Source organism: Dromaius novaehollandiae, chromosome 12 (assembly GCF_036370855.1).
Source record: "Dromaius novaehollandiae isolate bDroNov1 chromosome 12, bDroNov1.hap1, whole genome shotgun sequence".
NCBI lineage: Eukaryota > Metazoa > Chordata > Aves > Casuariiformes > Dromaiidae > Dromaius > Dromaius novaehollandiae.
Genome location: NC_088109.1, coordinates 4908368 through 4931950, shown reverse-complemented (window position 1 = coordinate 4931950; position 23583 = coordinate 4908368). Strand labels below are relative to the sequence as shown.

At 69.8% G+C, this 23583-nt stretch overlaps 4 protein-coding genes across 6 annotated transcripts; 3 read left to right on the top strand and 1 right to left on the bottom strand.

The window, feature by feature from the left end:
• Nucleotides 1-200: 200 nt before the first annotated feature.
• Nucleotides 201-1796, bottom strand: LOC112986960 (putative protein-lysine deacylase ABHD14B). Of its 2 annotated transcripts, none has more exons than XM_026106541.2 (3): nucleotides 1390-1796; nucleotides 1042-1308; nucleotides 201-779 (listed from the first exon to the last, which is right to left on the bottom strand). In XM_026106541.2, the coding sequence occupies exons 1-3, from the start codon at nucleotides 1595-1597 to the stop codon at nucleotides 325-327; spliced, it is 930 nt and encodes a 309-aa protein (XP_025962326.1). In that variant the 5' UTR covers nucleotides 1598-1796; the 3' UTR covers nucleotides 201-324. The 2 variants fall into 2 exon arrangements, with proteins under 2 accessions (XP_025962326.1, XP_025962328.1); XM_026106543.2 differs by having other exon boundaries at nucleotides 465-779; nucleotides 1042-1283; nucleotides 1390-1781.
• Nucleotides 1797-1825: 29 nt separating this feature from the next.
• On the top strand, nucleotides 1826-4614 carry ABHD14A (abhydrolase domain containing 14A). The gene is made up of 4 exons (XM_026106521.2): nucleotides 1826-2191; nucleotides 2617-2732; nucleotides 3159-3394; nucleotides 3532-4614. Exons 1-4 carry the CDS (start codon nucleotides 1968-1970, stop codon nucleotides 3751-3753), a joined length of 798 nt encoding a protein of 265 aa, XP_025962306.2. The 5' UTR covers nucleotides 1826-1967; the 3' UTR covers nucleotides 3754-4614.
• A 151-nt stretch (nucleotides 4615-4765) lies between these two features.
• ACY1 (aminoacylase 1) lies at nucleotides 4766-10737 on the top strand. Its single transcript, XM_064518726.1, has 15 exons — nucleotides 4766-4873; nucleotides 5856-5992; nucleotides 6644-6708; nucleotides 7487-7591; nucleotides 7932-8026; nucleotides 8251-8327; nucleotides 8546-8635; nucleotides 8944-9000; nucleotides 9112-9185; nucleotides 9422-9471; nucleotides 9671-9815; nucleotides 9891-9959; nucleotides 10046-10125; nucleotides 10250-10310; nucleotides 10443-10737. Exons 2-15 carry the CDS (start codon nucleotides 5884-5886, stop codon nucleotides 10605-10607), a joined length of 1242 nt encoding a protein of 413 aa, XP_064374796.1. The 5' UTR covers nucleotides 4766-4873; nucleotides 5856-5883; the 3' UTR covers nucleotides 10608-10737.
• Nucleotides 10738-12026: 1289 nt separating this feature from the next.
• SEMA3G (semaphorin 3G) lies at nucleotides 12027-23583 on the top strand. 2 transcript variants are annotated; one of them, XM_064518722.1, is made up of 16 exons: nucleotides 12027-12138; nucleotides 15060-15220; nucleotides 15707-15769; nucleotides 17203-17322; nucleotides 17408-17498; nucleotides 17573-17689; nucleotides 17767-17909; nucleotides 18499-18613; nucleotides 18717-18786; nucleotides 19621-19765; nucleotides 20008-20239; nucleotides 21022-21113; nucleotides 21468-21509; nucleotides 21684-21909; nucleotides 22252-22391; nucleotides 22594-23583. In XM_064518722.1, exons 1-16 carry the CDS (start codon nucleotides 12048-12050, stop codon nucleotides 23059-23061), a joined length of 2316 nt encoding a protein of 771 aa, XP_064374792.1. In that variant the 5' UTR covers nucleotides 12027-12047; the 3' UTR covers nucleotides 23062-23583. The 2 variants fall into 2 exon arrangements, with proteins under 2 accessions (XP_064374792.1, XP_064374791.1); XM_064518721.1 differs by having other exon boundaries at nucleotides 17405-17498.

Below are 23583 nucleotides of genomic sequence, written 5' to 3'. Positions count from 1 at the left end.
CATGTCCCTTGGGAGCAGCTGGGCTCCCGGCGGGCTCTGTGGGTGCTGCTGCGCCACTGTCACGGGCTCTGGGCAGGGACCCAGGTGTACTGCGCCAGGGCACCTGGCCAGCTCCAGCACCCCTGCAGCCCCCGCACTCAGCCACCCACGAGGCAGCGCTGCCCTCACGAGTGCCGTGGGGGAAGCCGGGTGGCCACAGCTCTTGTGCGACCTAGAACCCGCTGCTTGACGCACCGAGAACCCGGGTTCTGGCTCTCCAGTCCCCGGCCCCCCCTTATGCCCACTACTATCCATGCTGCCCCCACCTCGCTCACCCCCCCAAGGTCAGTGGGGCATGGAGGGGGAGGGGATGGAGAGAAGGAGGCGGGGCCACTGGGGAGGAGGTGGGGCCAACAGGAAAGAGGCGGGGCCAAGAGGAAGCACAAAGTGGCAGGGCTCCAAGGAGGAAGGTGGTGGGAAGGTGGTAGCAGAACTTGGGGTTTTATTTGGTCCCGAGGGAGCCAGCGGTGCAGATGCGGGAGCCGGGAGAGAGAGCAGGCGGGACGGCGTGGTCAAAGGCGGGACCGCCGTGGTCCCCCTGCGCTGACCCGTCGCGCTCACTCCAGCTGCCGCAGGAAGGCCAGGAGCCCGCGGTGCCACTCGTCGGGCTGGTCCAGGTAGCAGGCGTGCCCGGCGTCCCGCAGCACCAGCACCCGGTGCTCGGGGAGGTGCCGCAGCATGGCCAGGCTGGCGTGCCCCAGCTCCGCATCCCGCTCCCCGTGCACGATGAGCGTGGGCGTCTGCGGAGGGGAACGCGCGTGAGCCCGGGAGCAGCCGCGGGGGGCCTCGCCCTCCTCCCGCCTGCCGTAGCGGGGGAAGCGGAGGCTCGGGCTGCCGCTTCCCTGCCCTGCCACTGCCACCACTCCACAAGCACATTCCTCCACACCTTCTCCAGCAGCAAGGGGGTTCTGGCCTGCTTGGTCTTGCCCCCCACCAAACCCAGACGCCAGGGTCCCCTTCCTATGGGTCCCTCCCTGCTCCCCGTCCCCCTCCAGGCCGTACTTTGATGCGGGCATACTGCTCCGCCGGGAATTTCTCGGTGCAGATGGGCGCCACGGGCACGTAGGCCCTGAGCAGCTGGCTGTGCTGGAAGAGGAAGGGCAGCGAGTACATGCCGCTGAGCGACGGGCTGACCACCACGGCCGGACCCAGGCGCAGCGCCTCCGAGACACCTTTCAGGAAAGCCGCCGGCGCCGGCTGGCCCACGGGTGCTGGGGCCACGGCCTCCTTCGAGCGCCCCAGCCCTGAGCCGGAGGAGAGAGAAGTCGCCTGAGGAGCCTCGCCCCACGGCCGGCCCTGGTGCAGGCTGGGGCCCCCAGCGCCGCCCCGCGCCCCGGGGCCCTGCCTCACCTGGCAGGTCGATGGCCACCGCCCGGTAGCCGGCCTCGGCCAGCTTGGCCAGCGTCTGCAGCTGCAGCCAGGTGTCGGAGGAGAAGCGAATGCCGTGGAGTAGCAGCACCGTCAGCTTCGGGCTGCCCTGGCCCGGCGCCGCGTCGCGGTAGAAGAGGGTTTGCCCGTCCACCACCACAGTGCTCTCGGTGACCCGCGGGGCGGCCATGCCGGCGGGGCCGGGGTGCTGCGGGCGCCGGAGCCGGCCGGCTGCTCTTACCCGCTCCCGTGGCCCCCGGCCGCCGCTTGCCTGCGGAGCGGGCTGGGGGTGCCGCCGGCGGAGCAGGTTGCGGCCCGCTGCGGCGGCCCGCGGCGCTTCCCCGGTGCAAAGGTCGGCCCGGGGTGGGGACGGGGGCCGGGGCCACGGCGCGTCCGCCCACCGGCCGTGACGGAGGAGCCGGGGCAATGCCGCCTAGCGGTTAGCCGGGCCCGCCGGGCCGCCGCCGCGCGGGGCTCTGGGAAAGGCGGCGGTGCGGGGAGCGCCGGCGAGCCCGGCCCCGGCCGCCCTGGCTGTCGTTCGTCCCGCGGTGCCAGCGGGCATGGCCCCGGGGCGCAGCCGCCTGGGGCTCCTGGCCCTCGGGGCGCTCGCCACCTTCCTCCTCTACCTGCTGCTGCCGGCCGCGCGGCAGGAGCCGGCCGACGGGGAGCGGGGCCGGCACGGCGCCAACACCACCGTGCGGACGGGGACCGTCGCGGGCCCGCCGGCCGTCTTCTACAGGGAGGCGGCCGCGCCCCGGCCCGCTGGCACCGCCGGCCCCGGGGGGTGAGTCGGCCTCTGGGCCCCCGCGTGGCCCACTGCGGCTGGGGGGGACGGGGCCTGGGGAAGGCGGGGGTGTCCAGCGGTGCGGGCTGCATCTCGGCCAGCAGCACTGTGGTCACCTGGAGATGGACTCTCCTTGGCCACGCGGTTCTCCGCGCTCGGGTCTGCGGTGGGGGCAGCAGCACCCGCTGGGGCTGCCCTGGGTGGGTTGGTACACCCATCATGGCCAGGGTGAGACCCCCACACCCCTTCTGCCCTCCAGGGCGCCGGTGTGATGGGGGTCAGAGGGCTGCCATCTAGCCACACGTGGGGGCAGGAGAGGGGTCGGTGTCCATGGTCTTCACGAACCCCGGTGGCCTCAGGTGCAGCTGGCCCCTGTGGGTCTGGCCTGCTGTCTGCACCCTTCCCACGTGTCCTCCCCGCTGCAGGCTGGACGTCCTGCTCCTGCACGGCCAGGCCTTCACCTCCAAGACATGGGAGACCCTGGGCACGCTGGCACTGCTCGCTGAGGAAGGCTACCGCGCCGTCGCCATAGACCTGCCTGGTAGGAGCATGGGCTGCGCTCAGGTGACATCCCGTGGGCTGCGCTCAGGTGGCATCCCATGGGCCACGCTCAGGAGACATCCCACAGGCAGCTCTGGGCCCCACCTTGGCCATGAGCATGCTCTGGACCTCTCCGGGGAGCTAGTGGTGGTCACTGGCCCAATCTGTCACCCATGCCTGCAATTTGGCTCCCCCCGTGGTGTCACCCATGTGGGATGAGGCCATCTAACCCCGTGGTAGACCCTGCAGGAGGCTTTGGCTGCAGTTGGCCGAGTCTGGCCAAGGAGACCAGCATGTGCCCGGTGCTGTACGACCACCCGGGCTCCACCTGGTGCCCAGTGCACGTCCGGCTGGCTGAGCCGCGGGGGGACGGGACGGTGCCGGTGGCTTCCCACCCCTGCTAAGCCCACCCCTGTGCCCCACGCAGGCCATGGGGATTCACCCCCCTCCGAGATGGTGGCCACGGAGCGGGGCCGGGTGGCCCTCCTGGAGCACGTCCTCCAGGAGCTGGCCATGCGCAGGCCCGTCCTCGTCAGCCCATCCATGAGCGGCCGCTTCGCCGTGCCCTTCCTGCTGGCCTGGGGCGGCCGGCTGGCAGGCTTTGTGCCCATCGCGCCCGCGGGCACCAAAGACTACGCCGCCGAGCGGTACCGGCAGGTCCAGGTACGGCTTTCGTGGGGATCGGGGGGGGGTCCCACGGCAGCGGGCCCCGAAACGGCCCCCGCGGGCCGGCTCGCCACAGCAGGCGCAGGGAGCAGCCGGGCGCCGCCGACACCACCCCCACGCTCTGCCCCCTCAAGACGCCCACGCTGATCCTGTACGGCGACGGGGATGTGGGCCTGGGCCCCCAGGCGCTGCGGAGCCTCCGGCACCTGCCGCGGCACCGGGCGGCCGTGCTGCGCGGCGCAGGCCACGCCTGCTACCTGGACCGGCCGGGGGACTTCCACCGGGCCCTGCTGGGCTTCCTGCGCCAGCTGGGGCACGCGGCAGCCACCGCGGCCCCGCGCCCGGCCCGCCGCTGACGCCGGGGCCCGCCGGGTGCTCCAGGGGGCTGGGGCAGGGGGCTGCCGGCCTTGGGGAGTGCTTCGTGGCCGCCAGGCTGGGCTGGGGGGGTGCTGGGCCGGGGTGGCTGGGGGTGCTGGGCTGGGCTGGGCAGAGGGTGCTGGGCCAGGCTGGGCTTGCAGACAGTGCTGGGGCCGGGCCGGGCAGGGGTGCTGGGGCCAGCGTGGGCGGGGGTGCTGGGGCCAGGCCGAGCAAGGGTGCTGCGCCAGGCTGGGCAGGGGTGCTGGGCCGGGCTCACAGGGGTCCTGGGCTGGACAGGGGTGCTGGGCCAGGCTTGCAGAGGGGCTGGGCCGGGCTGGACAGGGGTGCTGGGGCTGGACAGGGGTGCTGGGCTGGGCCGGGCTGGACGGGGGTGCTGGGCTGGACGGGGGTGCTGGGCCGGGCCGGGCTTGCAGGGGTGCTGGGCTGGACAGGGGTGCTGGGGCTGGACAGGGGTGCTGGGCTGGGCCGGGCTGGACGGGGGTGCTGGGCTGGACGGGGGTGCTGGGCCGGGCCGGGCTTGCAGGGGTGCTGGGCTGGACAGGGGTGCTGGGGCTGGACGGGGGTGCTGGGCTGGGCCGGGCTCACAGGGGTGCTGGGCTGGACAGGGGTGCGGGGGCTGCACAGGGGTGCTGGGCCGGGCCGGGCTCGCAGGGGTGCTGGGCTGCACAGGGGTGCTGGGCCGGGCCGGGCTCGCAGGGGTGCTGGGCTGGATGGGGGTGCTGGGCCGGGCCGGGCTCGCAGGGGTGCTGGGCTGGACGGGGGTGCTGGGCCGGGCCGGGCTGGACGGGGGTGCTGGGCCGGCTCCGCGCCGCCAGGCCAATAAACGGATGGTGCTCGGACTTGCGCTGCCTCCCCGCGGCTCGGGCCCCTTCGCGCCCCGCGGCCCAGCGCGGAGGGGCGCCCGGCCCCGAGGGGGACACGTCCGCTGCCCGGGCGCCCGGCCACTGGCCGCGGGCGGGGCGGGGCGGGGCGGGGCTGGGAGGGAGGGGGCGGAGCTGAGCAGAGCGGGGGGCGGAGCCGGGGGCGGGGCGGGGCCCGGGGCGGGCAGGGGGCGGGGCCAGGGGCGGGGCGGAGCAGGCGCCGGGGAGCCGCGCGGAGGTAGGGCCGGGCGCGTGTCGGGTCGGGCCGGGGGTCCCGCCGCGGCGCCCCGGCACACGCGCCCCCACCCCGGCGCCCCCACGGCCCTGCGTGCAGCGCCCCCGCGCACGGACCCCCGCACCCCCCTGCACGGGCACCCTGGGCCGCCCTGCGCCCCCTCCCACGGCGCCCCTACCCACGGCGCCCGGAACCCCCTGCACCCCGAGACTCCCTTCAGCCCCTACCCGTGGTGCCCCTGCACCCCCTATGCCCCTACCGCACAGCACCCCTGCACCCCCCTGAGCCGCCTGCACCCCTACCCACAGCACCCCTGCACCCCCCTGAGCCGCCTGCACCCCCCTGCATCCCTTCCCGTGATGCGTGTGCACCCCCCTGCGCCCTCGCTGTGCCTCTCACCACAGTACCCCGCACCTCCGGGTGCCGACCACGGTGCCCCCGTACCCCTCCGGCACCCCTGACCGCAGCACCCGGCACCCCCTGCCACGTTAACCCCTGCGCCCCTACCCACAGCACCCACTGCGCCTGCCCCACCTCAGCCCCACGGCGTGCCCCGCGCCTCCCCGCGCCCTCCCCTACCCCTGGCCACCCCGTGTTCACCTGCACCCTCGGCCCCCCAGCACCCCTCAGGCCCCACTCGAGCCCCTGCCACCCTCCTGTCACCTCCCGCAGCCCCTCTGCGCATCCCCACGCAGCCCTTCACCACCCGCACATTTTGCCGCGCCCCCAGAGCACCTACCCTGCGCCCCCCCAGTCCCCGGGGTCCCCCCACAAGCCCCTGGCACCCGGACACGCCGTCTCCGTCCAGGGTCTCTGCCCTGCGAGCGTCTTGTCCCCGGGAGCCCTCGCCCCCCGCCGTCACGGCCCGCCGCTCGCCCCGGGCGGGACTTTGCCCCGCGCCGCTTGGTTTCTGTGACGACCGAGCCGGCGGCTGGACTTTGGAGGGGCCGGTGGGTTATTAACCGGCTCCTCGCTCTTCCCGCAGAGCCCGGCGGCCCCGTCGCCGACCTGAAATGGCACCCGGCAAGCCGGGGAAGGGTGCGGAGGCCTCGGAGGACCCCTCTGTTACGCTCTTCCGCGAGTACCTGAAGATCAACACCGTCCACCCCGAGCCCGACTACGGTAGGCGAGCTCTGCCTCGGGGCTGCCGCGGGGACGGCCCCCCGGGTGTCCCCAGCGCCGCTTCGGCGGTCCCCAGCACTGCTGGCGGTAAAGGGACTGGAGAGCCAGAGCACCGCTGGGGCCGCCGCGGGGAGGAGAGGGCCGAGACGGGAGTGGTGCGGGCAGCAGCCCCGTTCCTTCTCCTCCGCCTCGCAGCTCCGGTCTTTGGACCCAGGTGCCTGAGTCCTCGGGCCGCGGCTCCCTTGATGCTGGGGTTGATCAGCGCTGGGGGAACGCCTGCACCCCTTATCTCGCTGGCGGTGCCTTTGGTGGGGCCGCTGCAGGGATTTCGCGAGCGAAGCCGGGTTTGCTCGGTGTTTGTTGCCTGCCGGGGGGTGGTAGGCGTGCGGCTCCCTTTCCGCGCTGCCCTGCACAGAAGATGCTTGTTGTCATGCATGATAACCGCTGTGGATTCCTCTTCCAGCAGTATTTCCATCTTCTCCTTAAAGTGCCTCAAAATCTTTTTTGGGGAGATCAGGGTCTCCATCAGCTGCCCTCTGTGGCTGCCGCTTTCCTTAGCCCGTGGGAGCGTTCGGGTCCTGGGGGCCATGGAAGTGCGGCGAGAGGGGAGGCAGATCCCAATGTCACCTCGGTGTCTCTGGTCCCCCCCAGATGCAGCCGTGCGGTTTTTGGAGCGTGTTGGCACTGACCTGGGCTTGGCCTGCCAGAAAGTGGAGGTAAGCAACACCGGCCCATCCCCGCTCGCCCCTGTGAAGGGTTCGGCCGCGGGGTTGGTGTCTGCTGGGCATACCGGGACGCGGCGTATTCGTCCTGGAGTTGGGCAAAGGCAGGGAGATGTCCCTGCTGCCCTGGGCACCCCCTTTTCTTGGCTGGCCACGGCGACATCCCGCAGGGGACGGTGGCTAGCCAGCCCCTGGATCAGGAAGCCACTTATTAACGGGACCATCCCGCTCACAGCTCCCAGGAGATGGGCTGGGGGTGGCAGCCTGGCAGGTGAATCTCCTGCTCTCTATAATCCCCTGCTGACCTGAGCGCTTCCCTAAGCTCCCCTTACGCTCTATTTTTGGGCTGGGCCCCACTGACCTTTATGGCTCTCTGCACTATGATTAGTGAGGGACCAGCCAGGGTCACGCTGGCTGGAGATGTCCCTTGTTCCTGGTGGGGAGCAGGCACTGGCTGGCACCAGGGAGTCCCGGGGTTTGGAGGAGGATGCTGGATGTGTCTGTCTCCTTAGCCGTGGCTCCATCTCAATTCCAGCCAGGAGCTTTCGGCTGCTTGTGGCCACGTCCGGGCTCTGTCAGCAGCATGCCTGGGCGCTGGTCCTCTTCCCCGCGCTGCCAGCAGCGCCCGTGTCCTGCCCGGAGGGTCGTGCGTGGAAAGGGGTGACCTGCCGGGGGTTGTTAAGAAACCTCCCAGGCTCCTGCTTTTCCTCTGCAGCCGGCCTGGCCCGGCCCCGGCGCTGGGACCCCGGTGACGCCTGCCTTCGCTCTGTAGGTGTGCCCGGGCCGCGTGGTGCTGGTGCTCACCTGGCTGGGCACGAACCCCAGCCTGCGCTCCATCCTGCTCAACTCCCACACGGACGTCGTGCCAGTCTTCGAGGTGCCGGGGAAGGGCGGAGGGTGGCGTGGGTGAGCGGGGACGCCAGGCGGGATTTGGGGGTGCCGGGTGAAGAGGATTTTGCAGCTGCGCTGGTGGCATCTCTCCTAGCTTGCCGGCGTCAGGGGAAAGCGGCCCGTTCCTGCCCAGTGCTTTCCTCCCTCGAGCGGAGAGAGGGCACGGGGAGCGGGAGGCTGCGTTTGCTCGGGCAGGCGCTGCTGGAGTCGTGCCAGGGACAGCAGGAGGTGGTGGGAGCTGCAGCGCCCATCCAGGCTTGGCCAGGGCAGAGCTGTCCCCCGGTGCCCGCTGTGCCCTTTGCAGCCGGCGCTGTTCGTCCCCGCAGGAGCACTGGACCTACCCCCCCTTCGAAGCTGTTAAGGACTCGCAAGGCAACATCTACGCCCGGGGCGCCCAGGACATGAAGTGTGTCTCCATCCAGTGAGTGAAGGGCTCCGCACCGGGCGGTGGCATGGCGAGGGGGCACAGAGTTGGACATCATGGGGTAGGGCAGGATGCCACCCTCCCTGTGCACCTTGTCCCTGGGCGCTGGGAAAGAGCAGCCTGCTCCTGCCACCTCCTAGCGTGGTTTGGGGTGGCTCCGAGCATGCCGTGCCCGTCTCCTCCATGTGCCTGGGCACCCTAGTGATGCCGCTGCCCTGCAGGTACCTCGAGGCCATCCGGAGGCTGAAGGTGGAGGGGAAGAGTTTTGCCCGCACCATCCACCTGACTTTTGTGCCCGGTGAGTACCTACTTGGAGGGACGGAGGGGGTTGGCAGCTCGGTGACACTGTGCGCGCGCCCCTCACCATGGCATCTGGGCACCTGAGAGGCATCCTCTGCTCACGAGGGACCCTTGCTGACCTGTCCAGGTTTCGAACTCGCCTCGTGAAGGAGAGCAGGGGGTCGTGGGGTGGGGGGCACGTTGGGTCCGTCACCCACGCCAGGCTTTTCTCCGCAGACGAGGAGGTGGGTGGACACAAGGGCATGGAGATGTTCGTGCAGCGCCCCGAATTCAAGGCACTCAACGTGGGCTTCGCCCTGGACGAAGGTGAGGGGCGGCAGGGCTGCCGGGGCGTGAGAGCACTGGCACCCGCACCTCTTCTGGCACGCACCCCTCTGCGTGTTGGCATCGCCTCTTGAGCAGCTGGCAGCGCTTCTGGGGGTCCCTCAGGGCACCCCATGACCCCCACCCCGGCCTGGCTCCTTCCCCCCATCTGTGACCCTGGCAGCGCCGGCCTGGAGGAGAAACACCGTCTCGACTGCTCCATCTCCCGTGCCAGGGCAGAGGGCGAGGGGGCAAGAGGACACATTCGGCACCCGTGTGCCCCGCTAACGTCCCTTTCGTGCCCACCGCAGGCCTGGCCAGCCCCTCCGACACCTTCAGCGTCTTCTACGGCGAGAAAAGCCCCTGGTGTGAGTAAGCGCGTGGCCGCCCTCCCAGCCCCGGCTCTGCCCGGCACCCGGCGCGGGGTGCTGGGACGGTGCCAGGCCGCGCGCTCAGTGCCTCTGCCCCCGCTGCGGCAGGGATTAAAGTGAAGTGCGCGGGCAGCCCCGGCCACGGCTCTCGCTTCATCAGCAACACGGCAGCCGAGAAGATGGTGAGCGACGGGGTGCCCCCAGGGCGCCCTGCTGCCGGCCCCGTGGCTGCTGGGGGGCCTGTGGCAGGGCGCCGCTCTTGGGGCGATGGTGGGCTCCCAGTTGCTCCAGTGCCCTCCTACCCGAAAGCTGTGGGGCAGGAGGGCCGGCTGTGGGGCTGGGGCCCCGCATCCGGCTGGCGCTGGTGGCCGGGGTCCCGCGCGGAGCCAGCCCCCACCCCACGCGTTTGTCTCCCCAGCACAAGGTGATCACCTCCTTCCTGGCCTTCAGGGAGAGCGAGAAGCAGAGGTAGGAAAGGGGCACCGGTGCCGTTTCGGTCCGCGGAGGTTCCCTGCCCTCGCCTGGGCTCCTCGGTGCCCCAAACGTGTCCCGTCCAGCCCCACGACCCCGTGCCTCAGTTTACCCATTTGAGGGTGGTGGCAGGGTCGGGGAGCCCTTTCCCCCCTCGTGTGGCGGTGGAGGATGACTCCCCGCCGCGTCCCCCGAGGCTGAGGTCCGACGCAGGCCTGACCTTGGGAGACGTCACCTCGCTCAACCTGACCATGCTGGAGGGGGGCGTCTCCTTCAACGTGGTTCCCTCGGAGATGGCAGCCGGCTTCGACGTCCGCATCCCCCCCACCGTGGACCTGAAGGTGGGCGCGATGCCGGCGCGGCGTGGGAGGGGAGTGGGCTCGGGGCTCACGCCGCTCTTCTGCTCCCTCTGGCAGGCCTTCGAGGAGCAGGTAGCAGCATGGTGCCAGGCCGCCGGGGACGGCGTCACCTACGAGTTTATGCAGGTGAGGGCTGGCGGGGGGGTCAGTCAGCCCTGCCCGCTGTGTCCCCGGCTGGGTGCCCCCCCCCACCTGCCCTCTCCCTTCGCCAGAAGTGCATGGACCAGCACATCACCTCCACGGAGGAGTCGGACCCGTGGTGGAAAGCCTTCAGCGGGGTCTGCAGGGACATGTGAGTAGTGTCCCGTCGGAGAGGGATGGCATGGAGTGTCCCCAGGGGGAGACGGCTCGGGGGCCTGCCAGGCTTCCGCGCTCTGTCCCCTTGGCCCGCGCCCACCCGGCGTCTCCCTTGGCAGGAAGCTGCCGCTCAAACTGGAGATCTTCCCCGCTGCCACCGACAGCCGCTACATCCGTGCGGTGAGTGATGATGGTGGCTGCCGGTGCCCAGCTTGGCGCAGGGAGGCCAGGCCCAGGGCTCCTGCCCCCGGTGAGCGTGGGTGCCTGGCTCCCTGCGGTGCCCGGCCCCTGCGTGACGCCGCGGTGCCCTAGGCGGGACACCCGGCCGTCGGCTTCTCGCCCATGACCCGCACGCCGGTGCTGCTCCACGACCACAACGAGTTCCTCAACGAGCAGGTCTTCCTGCGGGGCATCGACATCTACGCCCGCCTGCTGCCCGCCCTGGCCTCCGTGCCGGCCCTGCCCGCTGAGGGCTGAGCACCGCGCGGGACTGGGGAGGGGCCAGGACGGAGGGAGTGAGGGGCTGCCGCTCGCAGAGCCGACGCTCCCTGGCACCCCCTGTCCTCACCGTGCCATTTCTCTCAATAAATCTTGATAAGCAAGGCCAGGAGGGGGGTATCTGTCTGTCCATCCGCGCGGTGCTGCCTGTCCCCTCGGGTTTGGCGCTTAGTGGGGAGAGACAGCGTCCGGCTCGGGGCTGGGATCAGCTGCGGTGGTGCTGGAGACGGGAGCCTGGCGCTGCTCGAGTCTGGCTCGGGTGCAGGGTGGCCGGCAGCTCTGGGGTTAACGGTGCTCCTGTGCCGTGTCCGGGGCGTTGGAGCCCGCCCGGGCGCCTTCCCCAGCCCTCGGGGCTGGGAGCGGTGGTGCGCTGCGGGCCTGGGCAGGCTGCCTCTGCTTATCTGCCAGGGCTGCCCGCACCGGCAGACGCAGCACCCGTTGGCGCCAGGGAGCAGCACGGGGGTGGCGATAAGAGCGAGGCAGAGATGCCAGCCTGCGGGAAGCTGGGCCGCGGGCTTGCCGGGTCGAAACGGGACGGTTTTGCGCGGGTCAGGATGGGCCAGCGCAGCGGAGCCCTGCAGGGGCCCGGCCCTCTGCTGCTCCCCGTCCTGGGCGCGACATGGCTCTTCCTCCCCGCTCATGGCTGCAAAACCTCCTGGGCAGTGGGGGCCGGCCGGGGCGCCCCGCACACCCCCCTCCTCTCTAGTTGCAGCTGCCAAAAGCCCCAGGCCGCGGGAGGGCTGGCGCGGGTGAGGCTTGGCTCGGCGGAGGGCGAAGGGCCGGGTGCCTCGCCGGCAGGCCTGGCTCTTTTCCTCTCCCTCGTTGACCTCATGGGCTGGAAACTTTGAATTACGACCCTAGGGGAGAGGGGGCCGCGGGGGGCAGCCGTGCTGGAGGGGGTCTCCCCAGCACCCACAGGCCCCGTTCCCGTCTCTGCCGTTGCCAGTGGGTGAATCTCGCGGCAGAGCCCCACGCCCCCTCGCCTGCACCCCCCACCGGGGTGCAAACAGCACGCTGGAGGCCGTATGGCTTCTCTGGTGGCTCGTACAGGACTGAGCGGCCGTGGCCTCCCGCGCAGCTGGGGCGCTGAGCTGCCGGGCCCCGGAGAGCAGAGCCCGGTGCTGCCGCTGGCCCAGCACAGCCGGTGCCCGGTGCGGGGGCCGGGGGGTGCTGAGCGCCGGGAGGGCGCTGCCTGCTCCTCCCGCTCCTTCCCCAGGCCAGCAGCAGCAGGAGGGAGAAGGGGCGCTGGGCTGGTCCCGGGGTGCGCAGCGGCGCCGCCAGCCCGCCCGGCGGGGTACAACCCCCGCCGCTTCCCGGGGGCGCCGCCGCGGGGGCCGGGCGGGGCGGGCCGGGGCGGGCCGGGCCCGACGCGGCCCCATAAAGGCGCGGCGCGGGGCGGCGGCGGGCGGCAGCGGCGGGATGATGCGGGCGGCGGCGGCGGCCTGCTGGCTGTGGGGCGCGCTGCTGGCCGCCGGGCGCAGCCTGCCGCGGCTCCGCCTGCCCTACCGCGGTGAGCCGGGGCCGGGCCGGGAGGGGAGCGGAGCGGAGCGGAGCGGCTCCGCTGAGCAGCTCCCGGGGCTGCGGGTCTGAAACCTGCCCGGGGGGGGGGGAGGGGAGGAGGAGCAGCAGCAGCAGCAGCAGCAGCAGCAGCGCGCGCGCTCGCTCGCGGGGGGAAACTGAGGCACGGCGGGGGGCGGCTGCGCTGCGGGCTCGGCCGGGGCGGGTCGCCGCGGCTCGGGGCGGCTCCCGGCGGGGCAGGTGCGGCGGGGCCCTCCGGGCGCTGCGCCGGTTTCAACCCAAACTCTCTGCCCGGGCTCCGGCTCCCGCTCCGGCCCCTTGGGTCTCCCTGCTCCGCTGGCTTAATCCGTCTGCTGATTTCAGCTAGACTTGACAGCTGAGGGGGTGTCCGGAGCATCGCGATCTGCTCCGGGTTGCTCCAAAGCAATGGACCTGGTTTAAAAAAGCCTTCCGTAATGCCCGTCTCCTGCTTCCCGAGGGGGGAAGGAGCGAGGGCAGCCCAGCTCCTGCACAGCCCGGGGAGCTGCTCCACGCACCCCTGCGCTGATGGGAAGCCGCTCTGACCTTGTGCTGCTGGGCTTGGGCTCGCCCGGGCAAGTGTCCTGTGCCGGCACGATGGCAGGGCAGCGGGAGAGCAGAGTGGGCGCCCAGGCTGGCAGGGCCCCTGGGCTGGATGTGGGGTGACCGTGGGCTGGCTGCGTCCCTCGGTCCATCCTTGGGCAGGCGGTGGCATCGGCTGCCCCAGAGCGCTGTTGCGTCATGCTTGCAGAGCTGCCTTGCTGTTGGAAAGGGGAAACTGAGGCGCGGAGGGGTCTGCTTACCACGGGAGGCACGTGGGGTGGCTCGAGGCTCTGCCCCACGCTGGGATCCTGTTTCTCTTGTGCCTCTGGTCTGGACTTGGTGGCAGGACGAGGGCTCGGGGTCCCCAGGAAAGCTTCGCCACAGGGACCAGAGTCCTGCTCTGCTGGGGTGTCCCCTTGTCGGCTCCAGTGCAAAGTCCCCTCCGCGCGGAGGGGCTGGGCGAGAGGTGCCTCTGCCCAGGGGCGCGAGACGCCGGCCGGGAGTCCCGCCAACGGCCCCTTGGGGACGGGCGGCTTTCTCCAGCTCCTGTGGGAAACGAACTTGTTTTGAAGGTCTTTTGAGCCCATTATTCTGTTCCTCTTCCAAATTGGAACCAGAAGCTGTGATTTCCCATGAAACAAGTTCTGCCACTGCCTTTTCCATGAAAAAGAAGAAAATGAAAATTTCAATTAAAACCATCAGAAGTCTGTGGACGGCCTCAAAAATGAGCTGCGGAAATCTGAAGCTGCTTTAGCTTAGCTCATCAGCGCGGGGTGGGCTCGGCTGGTGGCCCCGGCAGTGGGGGGGGCTTTCGGGGGCTGCTTCGGGGGTGGGATTAGGGGGAGCAGTTGTGCTCTCTGGCTGGGGGGGCTGGCTCCACGCTGGGTGCAGGGATGTCCCCTCCTCTCGTGGCATCGCTGGGCTGGTGGTGGCTGTGTCTCCAGCTCACCCTGCGGCTGCAAGTTCTTCTCCCAGAGGAGAGACCTCAGTTTCCCTGTCTGTAGCCCTGCAGGGCCCAAGGGATGTTTTTTGGGGAGGGTTTTTGCAGGGTCTTTGCAGCGCCGTTGCCCAAAGGTGTGTGGGGGACTCCAGCGAGGGGGTTGCTGCTGGTTTTGACCAAACCAGAGCTCAACTGGGCAGCTCCGTTTGCAGTCAAGGCTGGGGAGGTGAATGCATGGTGGTGGTGGTGGGATTTGCGCTGGCTTCCAGCTGGGGGGGTGCACTGGTGTAACAGGAGAAAAGAGCCCGTCCTTCCCGTGCGTCCTGGGAGCATCACAGGATGGGAGACCTTGTTGCCGTCCCAGCTCTCCCTGGTCCCCTCGAGGGGCCTGTGCAGCGGGGACCCTCGCCGTGGGGGCCAGGGGCCGCTCTCTGCGGAGCAGGGATGGGGCCGGGGACCCTTCTGCCGCGAGGGAGGGGGCGCTGAGCCGGTGTAACCGAGGAGCGGGAGCGATTCGCCGGGCTGGGGAGCGGGGAAAGCCTTGCCCGAAACAATAAAAGGAGCCCGTCAACTTTGCCAGTGTTATTCTGAGCTGGGAAAATATTATTGCTGGTCAAGAATAGAAGGAGACGGCTGCCTTTTCCCAGGCCAGGCCTGGCGAGACGGGGTGCCTGGGAGGCAAGCGGCCCTGCCAGGGAGATGGGCTGGGGAGGGAGGGTCCCGCGGCAGCTCCCGTGGGCATCGCAGCGCCTGCAGCCCTGCCGTGGGGACGGGTGCAGGGGGGGACGGAGGGCAGTATCCCTCAATGCAGCCAGCCTTGCCAGGATTTGGGGCGGGGGGGGGGTGAGCTGCAAATAACCCCCAGCAAGAGCTATGCTGGGAACCCTGGTGTCCTGGGCTGGCGCTGGCCACGAGGGCAGAGGCTTGTCCTGGTGCCACCCTGTCCGTCGGGGACCAGACCTGGACTGCACGGGGATGCCGTGACCGGGATGGGGCTCTGCCGGGGTGAGTGGTGCCGGCTGGCCACCTGCTCTGGATGGGCGGCCGAGGGGCGCGGGGGCATACCGGGACGTGGCCGTGCTCCTCAATGGCTCTTTGTGCTCCTCAGCCACGGCCCTGGGCTGCCTTGGCTGCGGCTCTGCACGTCTGGGAGCTTTTTGGGGACCAGGAGGCTTTGGGGGTCACGCGGCTTGGTGGAGGAGGCATGGAGCTGGCAGTGCCACATCCATCGGTGTGGGGACCTCGGGGGCAATTTTGTGTCCGGCAGAGCGTCCTGCTCTCACCCGAGCATCCTCCCTCTTCCTCGCCGCCGCGGTGCAAGCGGGCGTTTATCCGCGCGGTGTTATGGGGGAATTTGCTGAGGGCCGGGAGTGAGGGGGGCAGCACCTGATGCGCCACTCCCCACCCGGCAGAGCTGCTGAGCACGAACCGCTCCGTCCTCTTCTACGGCCTCCGCAGCCCCCTGGGCTTCCGCTCCCTCTACCTGGACGAGTACCGCGACCAGCTCTTTGTCGGCGGCAAGGATGTGCTCTACTCCCTTCGCCTGGACCGGGCCGGCGCGGACCCCAAGGAGGTGAGCCAAATCCCGCCAAGCACCCCGGGGCCAAAGCAAGCGTGCAGCCGCCCACTGCTGCAGCGAGCTGTGCTGGGGCTCAGCTGGCAGAGGCCTGCACCCCCCAGCCCGCCGCTGCCCCTTGGTTGGAGAGGGGGCACAGAGCAGCGGCAAAGCTGAGTGGCGCCTCCCCTCCTCCCTTTGCCCTCTCCCCTTTGGGGGTTTTAAAAACACGGCCCTGGGCTTGGGGCCGTTTCTGGCAGAGGCAAGCGGAGACGGAAGCGAAGCGCCCCTCCGGCATGCCGGGTCACCGAGCCCAGGTCGGGGGCTTGCGTACCCGAGCTGCTGTCGCGCCGAGAGCAGCCGACCAGTGTGGGCCTGGCTCCGGCACGCCTCCCGGCCCCCTCGGCCGTGGCTGCACGGCTGGTCCCTGCCGTCACCGGCAGCCTGCGCGGCGGTGTCTTCCCACGGGGTCTGCCCCGCTCTGACGGCTCCCTCGCGTTGCAGATCTACTGGCCGCCCGTCCCCGGGCAGGCGGAGGAGTGCGCCCGCAAGGGGAAGGACCCAGCGGTGAGTCTCTCCCGCTCCGTGCTGCCGCGGGTCCCCGGGTGCTGGTGCCCGAGCCTGGTCGTGCTTGCGCTGGGCTCCAGAAATGCCATTGGTGCGCTGAGCGGTGCGTGGTCTCAGAAGGAAGGCGGTCGGGGTGGGGGGGGAGGCTGCGGCAGGGAGCTGGCGAGGCTGCTCCGTGCCTGGAGCCAGGCAGGAGGCCGTGCCGTGCCGGAGGAGAGCTCGGTGCGGGGCCTGGTCCTGTCCTGGCCATGCCCAGACGATGGGAAATCTGTAGCTGGGTCAGGTTTGGTGGCTTCGTTCCCCAGACCTTGTCCCTCCCTGTAACGACTCTGAGTCCCCCCTGCCCTGACATGAAACAGGAGTCTAGCAGAGGGAGCAGGAGCAAGCCCCCGCAGCCCCCCAGCCCAGACTAATTGCTCTCAGGAGTGCCTGTCCCTCGCTGCATGTTTATTTTGCAAGCTCCCACCGACAGATCCAGGCTGGGGGCAGGCTCGATTTTTATTTTTCAAAGGTTTTTTTAACGTGCTATTTTAGAGGCTCTCTGCAAAGGGAAAATAAACAGCAGGGAGGCTGGGAACCCCCAGGGGCAGCTCAGCGGCTCCGTTCCCAGCAGACAAGGGGTCTCGCGCCCTCGCCGTGGAGGACAGCGGAGGAAGCTGGGCAGGGCTGGCGCTGGCCTGGGACAGCTGCCAAGCCAGGGATGGTCGTGCCCAAGCAGGAGCCTCGGCCCCATCTGAGGCTTCGTCCATGATAATCGCGGCTCTCCGAGCCCTGGGGGCCCCCCGCCGTGGGCCCTCACCGGCAGGAGATGCTGGGAGAGCTGTGGTGAATCCCACATGGTGCTGGGGCTGGTGGGTCCCTGCCCTGGCCTCAGTGCCACCTGCAAGGGGCCTTATGAGCCCCTGCGGTCACTGCCCTGGGAGGGGGACGGTCCCAGAAGCTACCGATGGACGGGCGCTGGCCTGCAGCAGTGCAGGACGGCCCCGGGTATCCGTCTTCTCTCCGTGTTTCCTCCCTTTGTTTCGCCCACGGGCTTCTCCACCCCTCAGGGACGTGATGGGGGGGGGGGGGGGGGACGTCCTCATGGCGCCCCAGGGACAGTCCCTGGGGCTTTTGGGCGCCGCGTGGGAATTTCACCCTGGTGATTCCCGGGGCGGCGGGTGCCTGGTCGGGGCCACGGCATCGCGCGGGTTACGTGGGCTTTGCCGAGGGGGCTCCGAAAGCCGCCGAGAGGCAGCAGCACAAGGGATCTTGCCCCGGTGCGGCCGCGCGGCCGGACGCCGCGTAGCCCACGTGAGCGCGGGGAGTCTGCGCTCCTCCGGCCCCGCGCAGGAAAACCCACCGTCCGTTTGTCCCTGCGGCACCTCGGAGCCGGGAGGTGTCGTCGCGGCGGCTGGCAAACGGCGCGCGGGGCTGGCCCGCTGTCTCCGCAGACTGAGTGCGCCAACTACGTCCGCCTGCTGCACCCCTACAACCGGACCCACCTGCTGGCCTGCGGCACGGGCGCCTTCCGCCCGCTCTGCGCCTTCGTCCACGTGGGGCCCCGCGGGGAGGTAGGGTGCCCGCCGCCGCTGCCGCGGGGATGCTGCCAGTGCCCCCGCCGCCCGGCCCACCGGCGCCCGCTCTCCCTCCCAGCAGCACGCCTTCGGCCTCGAGCCCGCCCGCGCGGAGAGCGGCCGCGGCAGGTGCCCACACGAGCCCGACCGCCCCTTCGCCAGTGCTGTGGTCGGTACGTGCTGGGGGCTGGGGCGCAGGGGTCTGCGCGGCCCCAGCGCTCAGCCCGCCCACGGGGCGCTCTTGCAGGCGGGGAGCTCTACGCTGGCCTGGCCGCCGACTTCCTGGGCCGCGAGCCCATCCTCTTCCGCAGCATGGGCGCCCGCCCGGCCCTGCGCACCGACACGGACCAGCGGCTGCTCAGCGGTAACGGGGCTGGGGGCAGCGCGGCGGGCTCAGCGCCGCACGGGGCTCCCCGCCCGACGCCGCCGGCTCTCCCGCAGACCCCAAGTTCGTGGCGGCCTACGCGATCCCAGACAGCGACGACCGCGATGACGACAAGGTCTACTTCTTCTTCACGGAGAAGGTGGCTGAGGTGGACGGCAGGGAGCACGCTGTCTTCAGCCGGGTGGCGCGGATCTGCGTGGTGAGACGGCACGGGGACGAGCCGGGATGCCCCGGACCTCCCCGCACCTCTTGAGCACCCGCTTTCCCTGAGCAGCTGCCGGGACGGCTTTCTGCAGCGGTCTCGGCGCGGGGAAGCGCCTGTTTCTGCAGGCGGTGGAACCGCTCGTCCCTGCCTGACCCCAGGGCTGCTCTGCCTCCAGCGCAGCGGAGAGCGGTCCCGGGGCTGCTCCCGCTGTGGTTTCTGAGGACAGCCTCCTAGCTAGGCTGCTCTCTGTTTGTCTTCCCCACCCTTTCCCTTCCCAAGGGGTTAACGCAGCATGGCACCGCTGCCCGGCCCTGCCGGCAGTGTCCCCGTGCTGCTGGGAGGTGCCGCGGGAGGCTGGCTGCTCCTGGATGCCCATGCACGTCCTTGGCCAGAGAAGCCCTCAGCAGCCCTGGAGGTGCAGGCTTGGGGCTCAGTGCCTGCAGCTGCCGCGCACCCCCCACCTTCGCCCTCTGCATGGGGACTGGGGCTTTTTGTGCAGCCAAGGGTTCCCCGGGGCTCATGGGCTGCAGAGGGAGCGTCCTCCAGGCCGTGGCAGTGGCCCCGACTCTCCCCGTACTTGCAGAATGACGCTGGAGGCCAGAGGGTGCTGGTGAACAAGTGGAGCACCTTCAACAAAGCCCGCCTGGTGTGCTCCGTCCCGGGCCCCGGCGGCATCAACACCCACTTCGATGAGCTGGGTAAGGGGTGTGGGGGCTGGTGTCTCGGCCACGGCTCCGGGGAGCTTGGGGGGCTGTGTCTACGGCAGTGACAAACCTCGCGGCTCGGTCTCGTCCTCCCCAGAGGACGTCTTCTTGTTGAGGACGAAAGATGAGAAGAGCCCGGAAATCTACGCCCTCTTCAGCACCGTCAGGTGAGTCGCCCAGCCCCAGCTTCTGGTTTTCCCCAACCCCAAAGACAGGTCCTGCTTCAAAGCACGTCTCTCGTGGCCGTGAGAGGCTGCTTCAAGATGTTGGTCAGCAGCAAGCAAGCAATAGCGCAAGCGCGCGGGGATGCGCAGGGCAAGAAGGGCTGGCAGCATCCCGTGCCCGGGCTGCAGGGCAGGAGCATCCCAGCATCTGGGATCTAATATCAGGAGCATGGTGCTGCGGTTACCGGCCCTGGTGGGGGACTTATTTATGCATGGTGTTGGATGCAGACACTTGGGTCACAAGCACGTTTTTGTCTCTGGGGATGAGATAGATCAGCTGCCCTGTGATGGGAAGGGGCACACAGTGCCTGCCGGCAGCTCGCTGGCCTGTCGGGTGTGGGGTTCGGCTCCCTGAGCGGATGCCCTCCCAGCCTCGTCGTCTGGGGAACAGGATTTTTCCTCTCCCTTGCTCTTGTTTTAAGGTGCAAGTTGTCACCTCTTTCACAGTCTTGAAGTCCTCCTGCTTTAATCTCTAACTCCCTAAGATTTACTTGAGCAGAGCTTGTGGTGGTTCTCGTCCTCCCTTTGCTTTCATTAGCTGTGCTGGGGGAGCAGGATGGTAGGCTGCTGGCGTGTGGGTTTTTGGGCTGTAACTGGCCCTGTCGGGGACCACCGTCACCACAGCTTGTGTGGTCAGTCCCTGATCCCTGCCAGCTACATTCCAATATGGACAGAAACGTTGGAGCATCAGTGCTCCCTGCCCTGGGTCCCTCAGAGGTTCCTGGGTGGCCAGTGATGAGCACAACTGCGCTAGTGCTGCTTGCTGTCCCATTTCAGCCACGTCTTCCGGGGCTCCGCCGTCTGCGTGTACCGCATGGCCGACATCCGGGAGGTCTTCAACGGGCCCTTCGCCCACCGGGACAGCCCTCTGCACCAGTGGGCCGCCTACGAGGGCCGGGTGCCCTACCCGCGGCCCGGCGTGGTGAGCAACTCCCTGGCCAGCAGATCACCAGGCTCCCAGCTGCTCTGGCTGGTGGGGCTGTGGCGACGCGGTTGACGCCCCTCTCATTCACGACATGGGATGGGGTCCCTGCGGCATCCACCCCAGCACTGCTAGGGGCTGGGTCCCAAATTGGCTCCTCTGCACAAGGATGGGGTGGGAGAGGGAAGGTCAACCGCTGGGCCAGTGGCCAGGCTGAGCGGGGGCCTCTCTCGGCCCCGCAGTGCCCCAGCAAGACCACCAGCCAGCCCAGGCACCAGTACAGCACCACCAAGGACTACCCCGACGACGTGCTGCACTTCGCCCGTGCTCACCCCCTCATGTACAAGGCCGTGTACCCGCGGCACCGCCAGCCCCTCCTAGTGAAGACCGACCTGCAGCACCGCCTGCGCCAGCTCGTGGTGGACCGGGTGGAGGCCGAGGATGGGCAGTACGACGTCCTCTTCCTCGGCACAGGTAGGCAGCACGAGCAGCAGTCCAGCCAGCTGCACGTGAGGATGGTCCTCAGGGCATCCGTGGCCTCTCTGGGCTGTGGTCCTGCTGCCCAGCTGAGGCTTTCTGGTCTCACTTCCCGTGGTGCGGGCAGCGCGGCCGCCCTCCAGCTCAGCCCAGGCAGTTACTGCTGGGGAGCCACTGCCTGAGAAAGTCTTTCAGAAGCATTTCAAAGAAAATCCTAACGAGTTCATTTGCACTCTTCAAAACGGGGCATCATTTGCCTGCCTCTCCTGGAGCCCTTTGGCCCTGTCCCACGCGCTGTCACACCTCGCGTGCTTGCTCTGTGGAAGTGGGATCGCCAGCTCCATCTGCTTTTGTCTGGCTTTACGCTTTGAGGCTGAAGCCATGCAAGAGTTTCTTGGCCAAGCTGACTCTAGAGCCCGTGTATGTGAGGGAACGGAGGTCAGTACGCAGAGGTACAGCAGGTCCACACCCACCGGCCACCAGCCCTCACCTCGGCCGGGAGGCATGGGGGCATGGGGCTGAGCGCTGCGTAGCCGTGTCCTGCCTTGCGTTTCCGTGGCGTTGGCGCAGAGCGGCCCGAAGGGTGCTGGAGACCTTGGGCCCACCTTTGGGCATGCAGGGAGGCTCGTAAAAGCAAAGTAAGGGGCTCCCCAGCACCGTACCCCTGCTGCTGGGGGACCCACTGGCAGGCTGCTCGGCCGGGCTCTGCTCGCCCGCCGGCCGTGCTGTCGGTCCATGGCGGCAAGAGGCTCACGTCCCCATCCTCCCGCTTCCCCCAGACTCTGGCTCGGTGCTGAAGGTTGTGGTGCTGCAGAAAGGCAACTCGGCCGCCACGGAGGAGGTGGTTCTGGAGGAGCTGCAGGTTTTTAAGGTGTGGGGGGAGTGGGCAGCAGGGTGGGTGCTGCAGGCCCAGGTTGGGGGTGCACATGGGTCAGCTGCTGCCTCTTCCACAAAGGCCCTAGGAGAGCTGAGAGAGATGGCTTGGGGGGCTCAGGACCATGAGCGGACAGGGCACCCCGGAGGTCCCCTGGCCCAGGACCCCTTCCCTGCGGTGGCCCAGGGAGCATCTGCCCCCTCCTGGTTCTGGCAGATGGAGGGGTGTCCGGACACGTGTATTTCCCCCCAACTCCCCAAACTTTCCCGGTGCCCCTTGAGCCCCTGCAGCGCTGAGTGACCCCCGGGGTGAGGGTTTGGCCAGCCTCACGGCCACTCTCCTCCCCAACAGGCGCCGGTGCCCATCACCCAGATGGAGATCTCCGTCAAGCGCGTGAGTGCAGCCGGGGCGTGCGGGGTGGGCGAGCGGCGGCCCCGGCCGCGCAAGATGGGGCTGAGCCCTCCTGCATCCCTCCTGCGAGGGTGCCTGAGCCTGGGCCCTCGACTGTGGGGAGTACCAGGCCCCCTCCCGGGGAGCCTGGCCTCACCGCCTCGTGCCGTCCCCCAGCAAACGCTCTACGTGGGCTGCAGCCTGGGGGTGGCCCAGGTGCGGCTGCACCAGTGCGAGACCTACGGCACAGCCTGCGCCGAGTGCTGCCTGGCCCGGGACCCCTACTGTGCCTGGGACGGCGTGGCCTGCACGCGCTACCAGCCCGCGGGCAAGCGCCGCCACCGCCGCCAGGACGTCCGCCACGGCAACCCCATGCACCAGTGCCTGGACCAGAACCTCACTGGTGAGAGCTGGGGCTGCGTGGGGCAGGGCCACCTGGGCACAGGGAGCGTGCTGAGAGCCCCGGCTCCCTGTGTCTGGGCTGGCAGCGGTGAAAAATGGGTGCTGTGGTCACCTTGTCCTGCCCCCATGGTGCCATAGCCGTCGTGGGTGAGCTTGGTGCAGAGCCAAGGGGGCAGGGGCCAAGGTGCCCCCACTGCACCAGCGGCCCTTGGCATGGAGAGGGGGCTGTGGCCTTCCCCAATGCCCGTCTGCGGGGACATGGGGGGGGGCTAAGGCCACCACGGGGCCGTGCGGGGAGTGGCGCCAGGGCTCGGGCTCTGAGCGCGCATCCCTCTTCGCCCAGTGGACGACTTTGAGCGCGTGGAGGAGAAGGTGCTCTACGGCGCGGAGCACAACAGCACCTTCCTGGAGTGCGCGCCCCGGTCGCCGCAGGCCAGCGTGCAGTGGTTCGTGCAGAGGCCCCCCGACGAGCAGCGGGACGAGGTGAGCCCCCTGAGCCCCCTGCCCTGCCTGCGGGCAGCAGCGGCTCTTGGGCAGCCGGCGGGGTCAGGACATCTCCGTGCGGCCCTGCCGCATGGTCTCCCTTCCCCTTCGTGCCTGGCCGCCTTCCTGGCGCAGATGGGGGCACGCAGTCTGGGACAGGCCCCCTGCACGCCCCGTCTCATGGCCCCGGGCTCGCCGGCAGGTGAAGACAGACGAGCGGATCCTGCAGACGGAGCAAGGGCTGCTTTTCCGGCAGCTGCACCGCCACGACGCCGGCGTTTATTACTGCAAGACGCTGGAGCACGGCTTCACCCAGACCGTCGCCAAGACGGCCCTGGCGGTGATCGAGAGCGAGCAGCTGGAGCGCGGCTTCCAGCGGGAGCCGGAGGCCGAGCCCGCACACCCGCCTTGCTCCGAGCCCGCGCTCCGGCCCGCAGTGCCGGCTCCCAAGACCTGGTTCAAGGACGTCATGCACCTCCTCAGCTACGCCGACCTGCAGCGGGTGGAGGAGTACTGCGCCCGCCTGTGGTGCGGTGACCGCCAGCGCCGCAAGAGCAAGCTGGCCAAGGCCAAGCACGCCCTGGCGGCCATGGCCGCAGGCAAGAAGGGGCAGGCGGCCAAACCGCATGGCGGGAGGAGCCGCGTGCCCCGGCAAGCCATGGCCACCTAGGGACCCAAGGGGAAGGGCTGGGGGGCTGCGAAGCCAGCCGGGGGCGGCTGGTGGCGAGGACCGGCTCCCTGGCCAGGAGGCTCCTGCCCCGGCGGGTGTGTGGTGCTGCTGGGCGCGCGGGGGACTGGAGCCCAGTCCTGGCGGGGAAATTGCTGGGCCCCCACCGGTGCTCCTGGCTGTCCACGGCCAGCCGCGGTCCCTCGGCTGCAGTTAGGGACCAAGAGGCCCTCCGCCCCCACAGCACCCTGGATGCCAGGGCCGGCTCCTGGGCTGGCCCCAGTGACCCTCAGCGACACGGAGCTGAGCCCCGAAACGGGTGTCATGGTGGGGCACGCTGGGTCCCCCTCTTGTAGTGCCGCAGGTAGCCGGCGCTCTCGGCATGTGGGGGGCCATGGCCGCCGCAGCGGGCACCCCAGTGCCACTGGGGGTTTGGTGCATTTGGGGCCGTGTCCCCCGCAGCAGTGACCCTGGGCTCGGGGTGCTCGCTGGCTTTCTCCACAAATAAAACAGCCCTCAGGCCCA

Coding starts and splice junctions, on each gene's coding strand:
- LOC112986960 (XM_026106541.2), bottom strand. CDS start 1,597: ATGGCCGCCCCGCGGGTCACCGAGAGCACTGTGGTGGTGGACGGGCAA. Junction 1,309..1,389: donor GGTGGCCATCGACCTGCCAG/GTGAGGCAGGGC, acceptor GAGGCTCCTCAG/GCGACTTCTCTCTCCTCCGG. Junction 780..1,041: donor AGCAGTATGCCCGCATCAAA/GTACGGCCTGGA, acceptor TCCCCTCCGCAG/ACGCCCACGCTCATCGTGCA.
- ABHD14A (XM_026106521.2), top strand. CDS start 1,968: ATGGCCCCGGGGCGCAGCCGCCTGGGGCTCCTGGCCCTCGGGGCGCTC. Junction 2,192..2,616: donor GGCACCGCCGGCCCCGGGGG/GTGAGTCGGCCT, acceptor TCCCCGCTGCAG/GCTGGACGTCCTGCTCCTGC. Junction 3,395..3,531: donor AGCGGTACCGGCAGGTCCAG/GTACGGCTTTCG, acceptor TGCCCCCTCAAG/ACGCCCACGCTGATCCTGTA.
- ACY1 (XM_064518726.1), top strand. CDS start 5,884: ATGGCACCCGGCAAGCCGGGGAAGGGTGCGGAGGCCTCGGAGGACCCC. Junction 6,709..7,486: donor TGGCCTGCCAGAAAGTGGAG/GTAAGCAACACC, acceptor TTCGCTCTGTAG/GTGTGCCCGGGCCGCGTGGT. Junction 10,311..10,442: donor ACAGCCGCTACATCCGTGCG/GTGAGTGATGAT, acceptor GCGGTGCCCTAG/GCGGGACACCCGGCCGTCGG.
- SEMA3G (XM_064518721.1), top strand. CDS start 12,048: ATGATGCGGGCGGCGGCGGCGGCCTGCTGGCTGTGGGGCGCGCTGCTG. Junction 15,770..17,202: donor GCAAGGGGAAGGACCCAGCG/GTGAGTCTCTCC, acceptor CTGTCTCCGCAG/ACTGAGTGCGCCAACTACGT. Junction 18,614..18,716: donor CACCCACTTCGATGAGCTGG/GTAAGGGGTGTG, acceptor CGTCCTCCCCAG/AGGACGTCTTCTTGTTGAGG.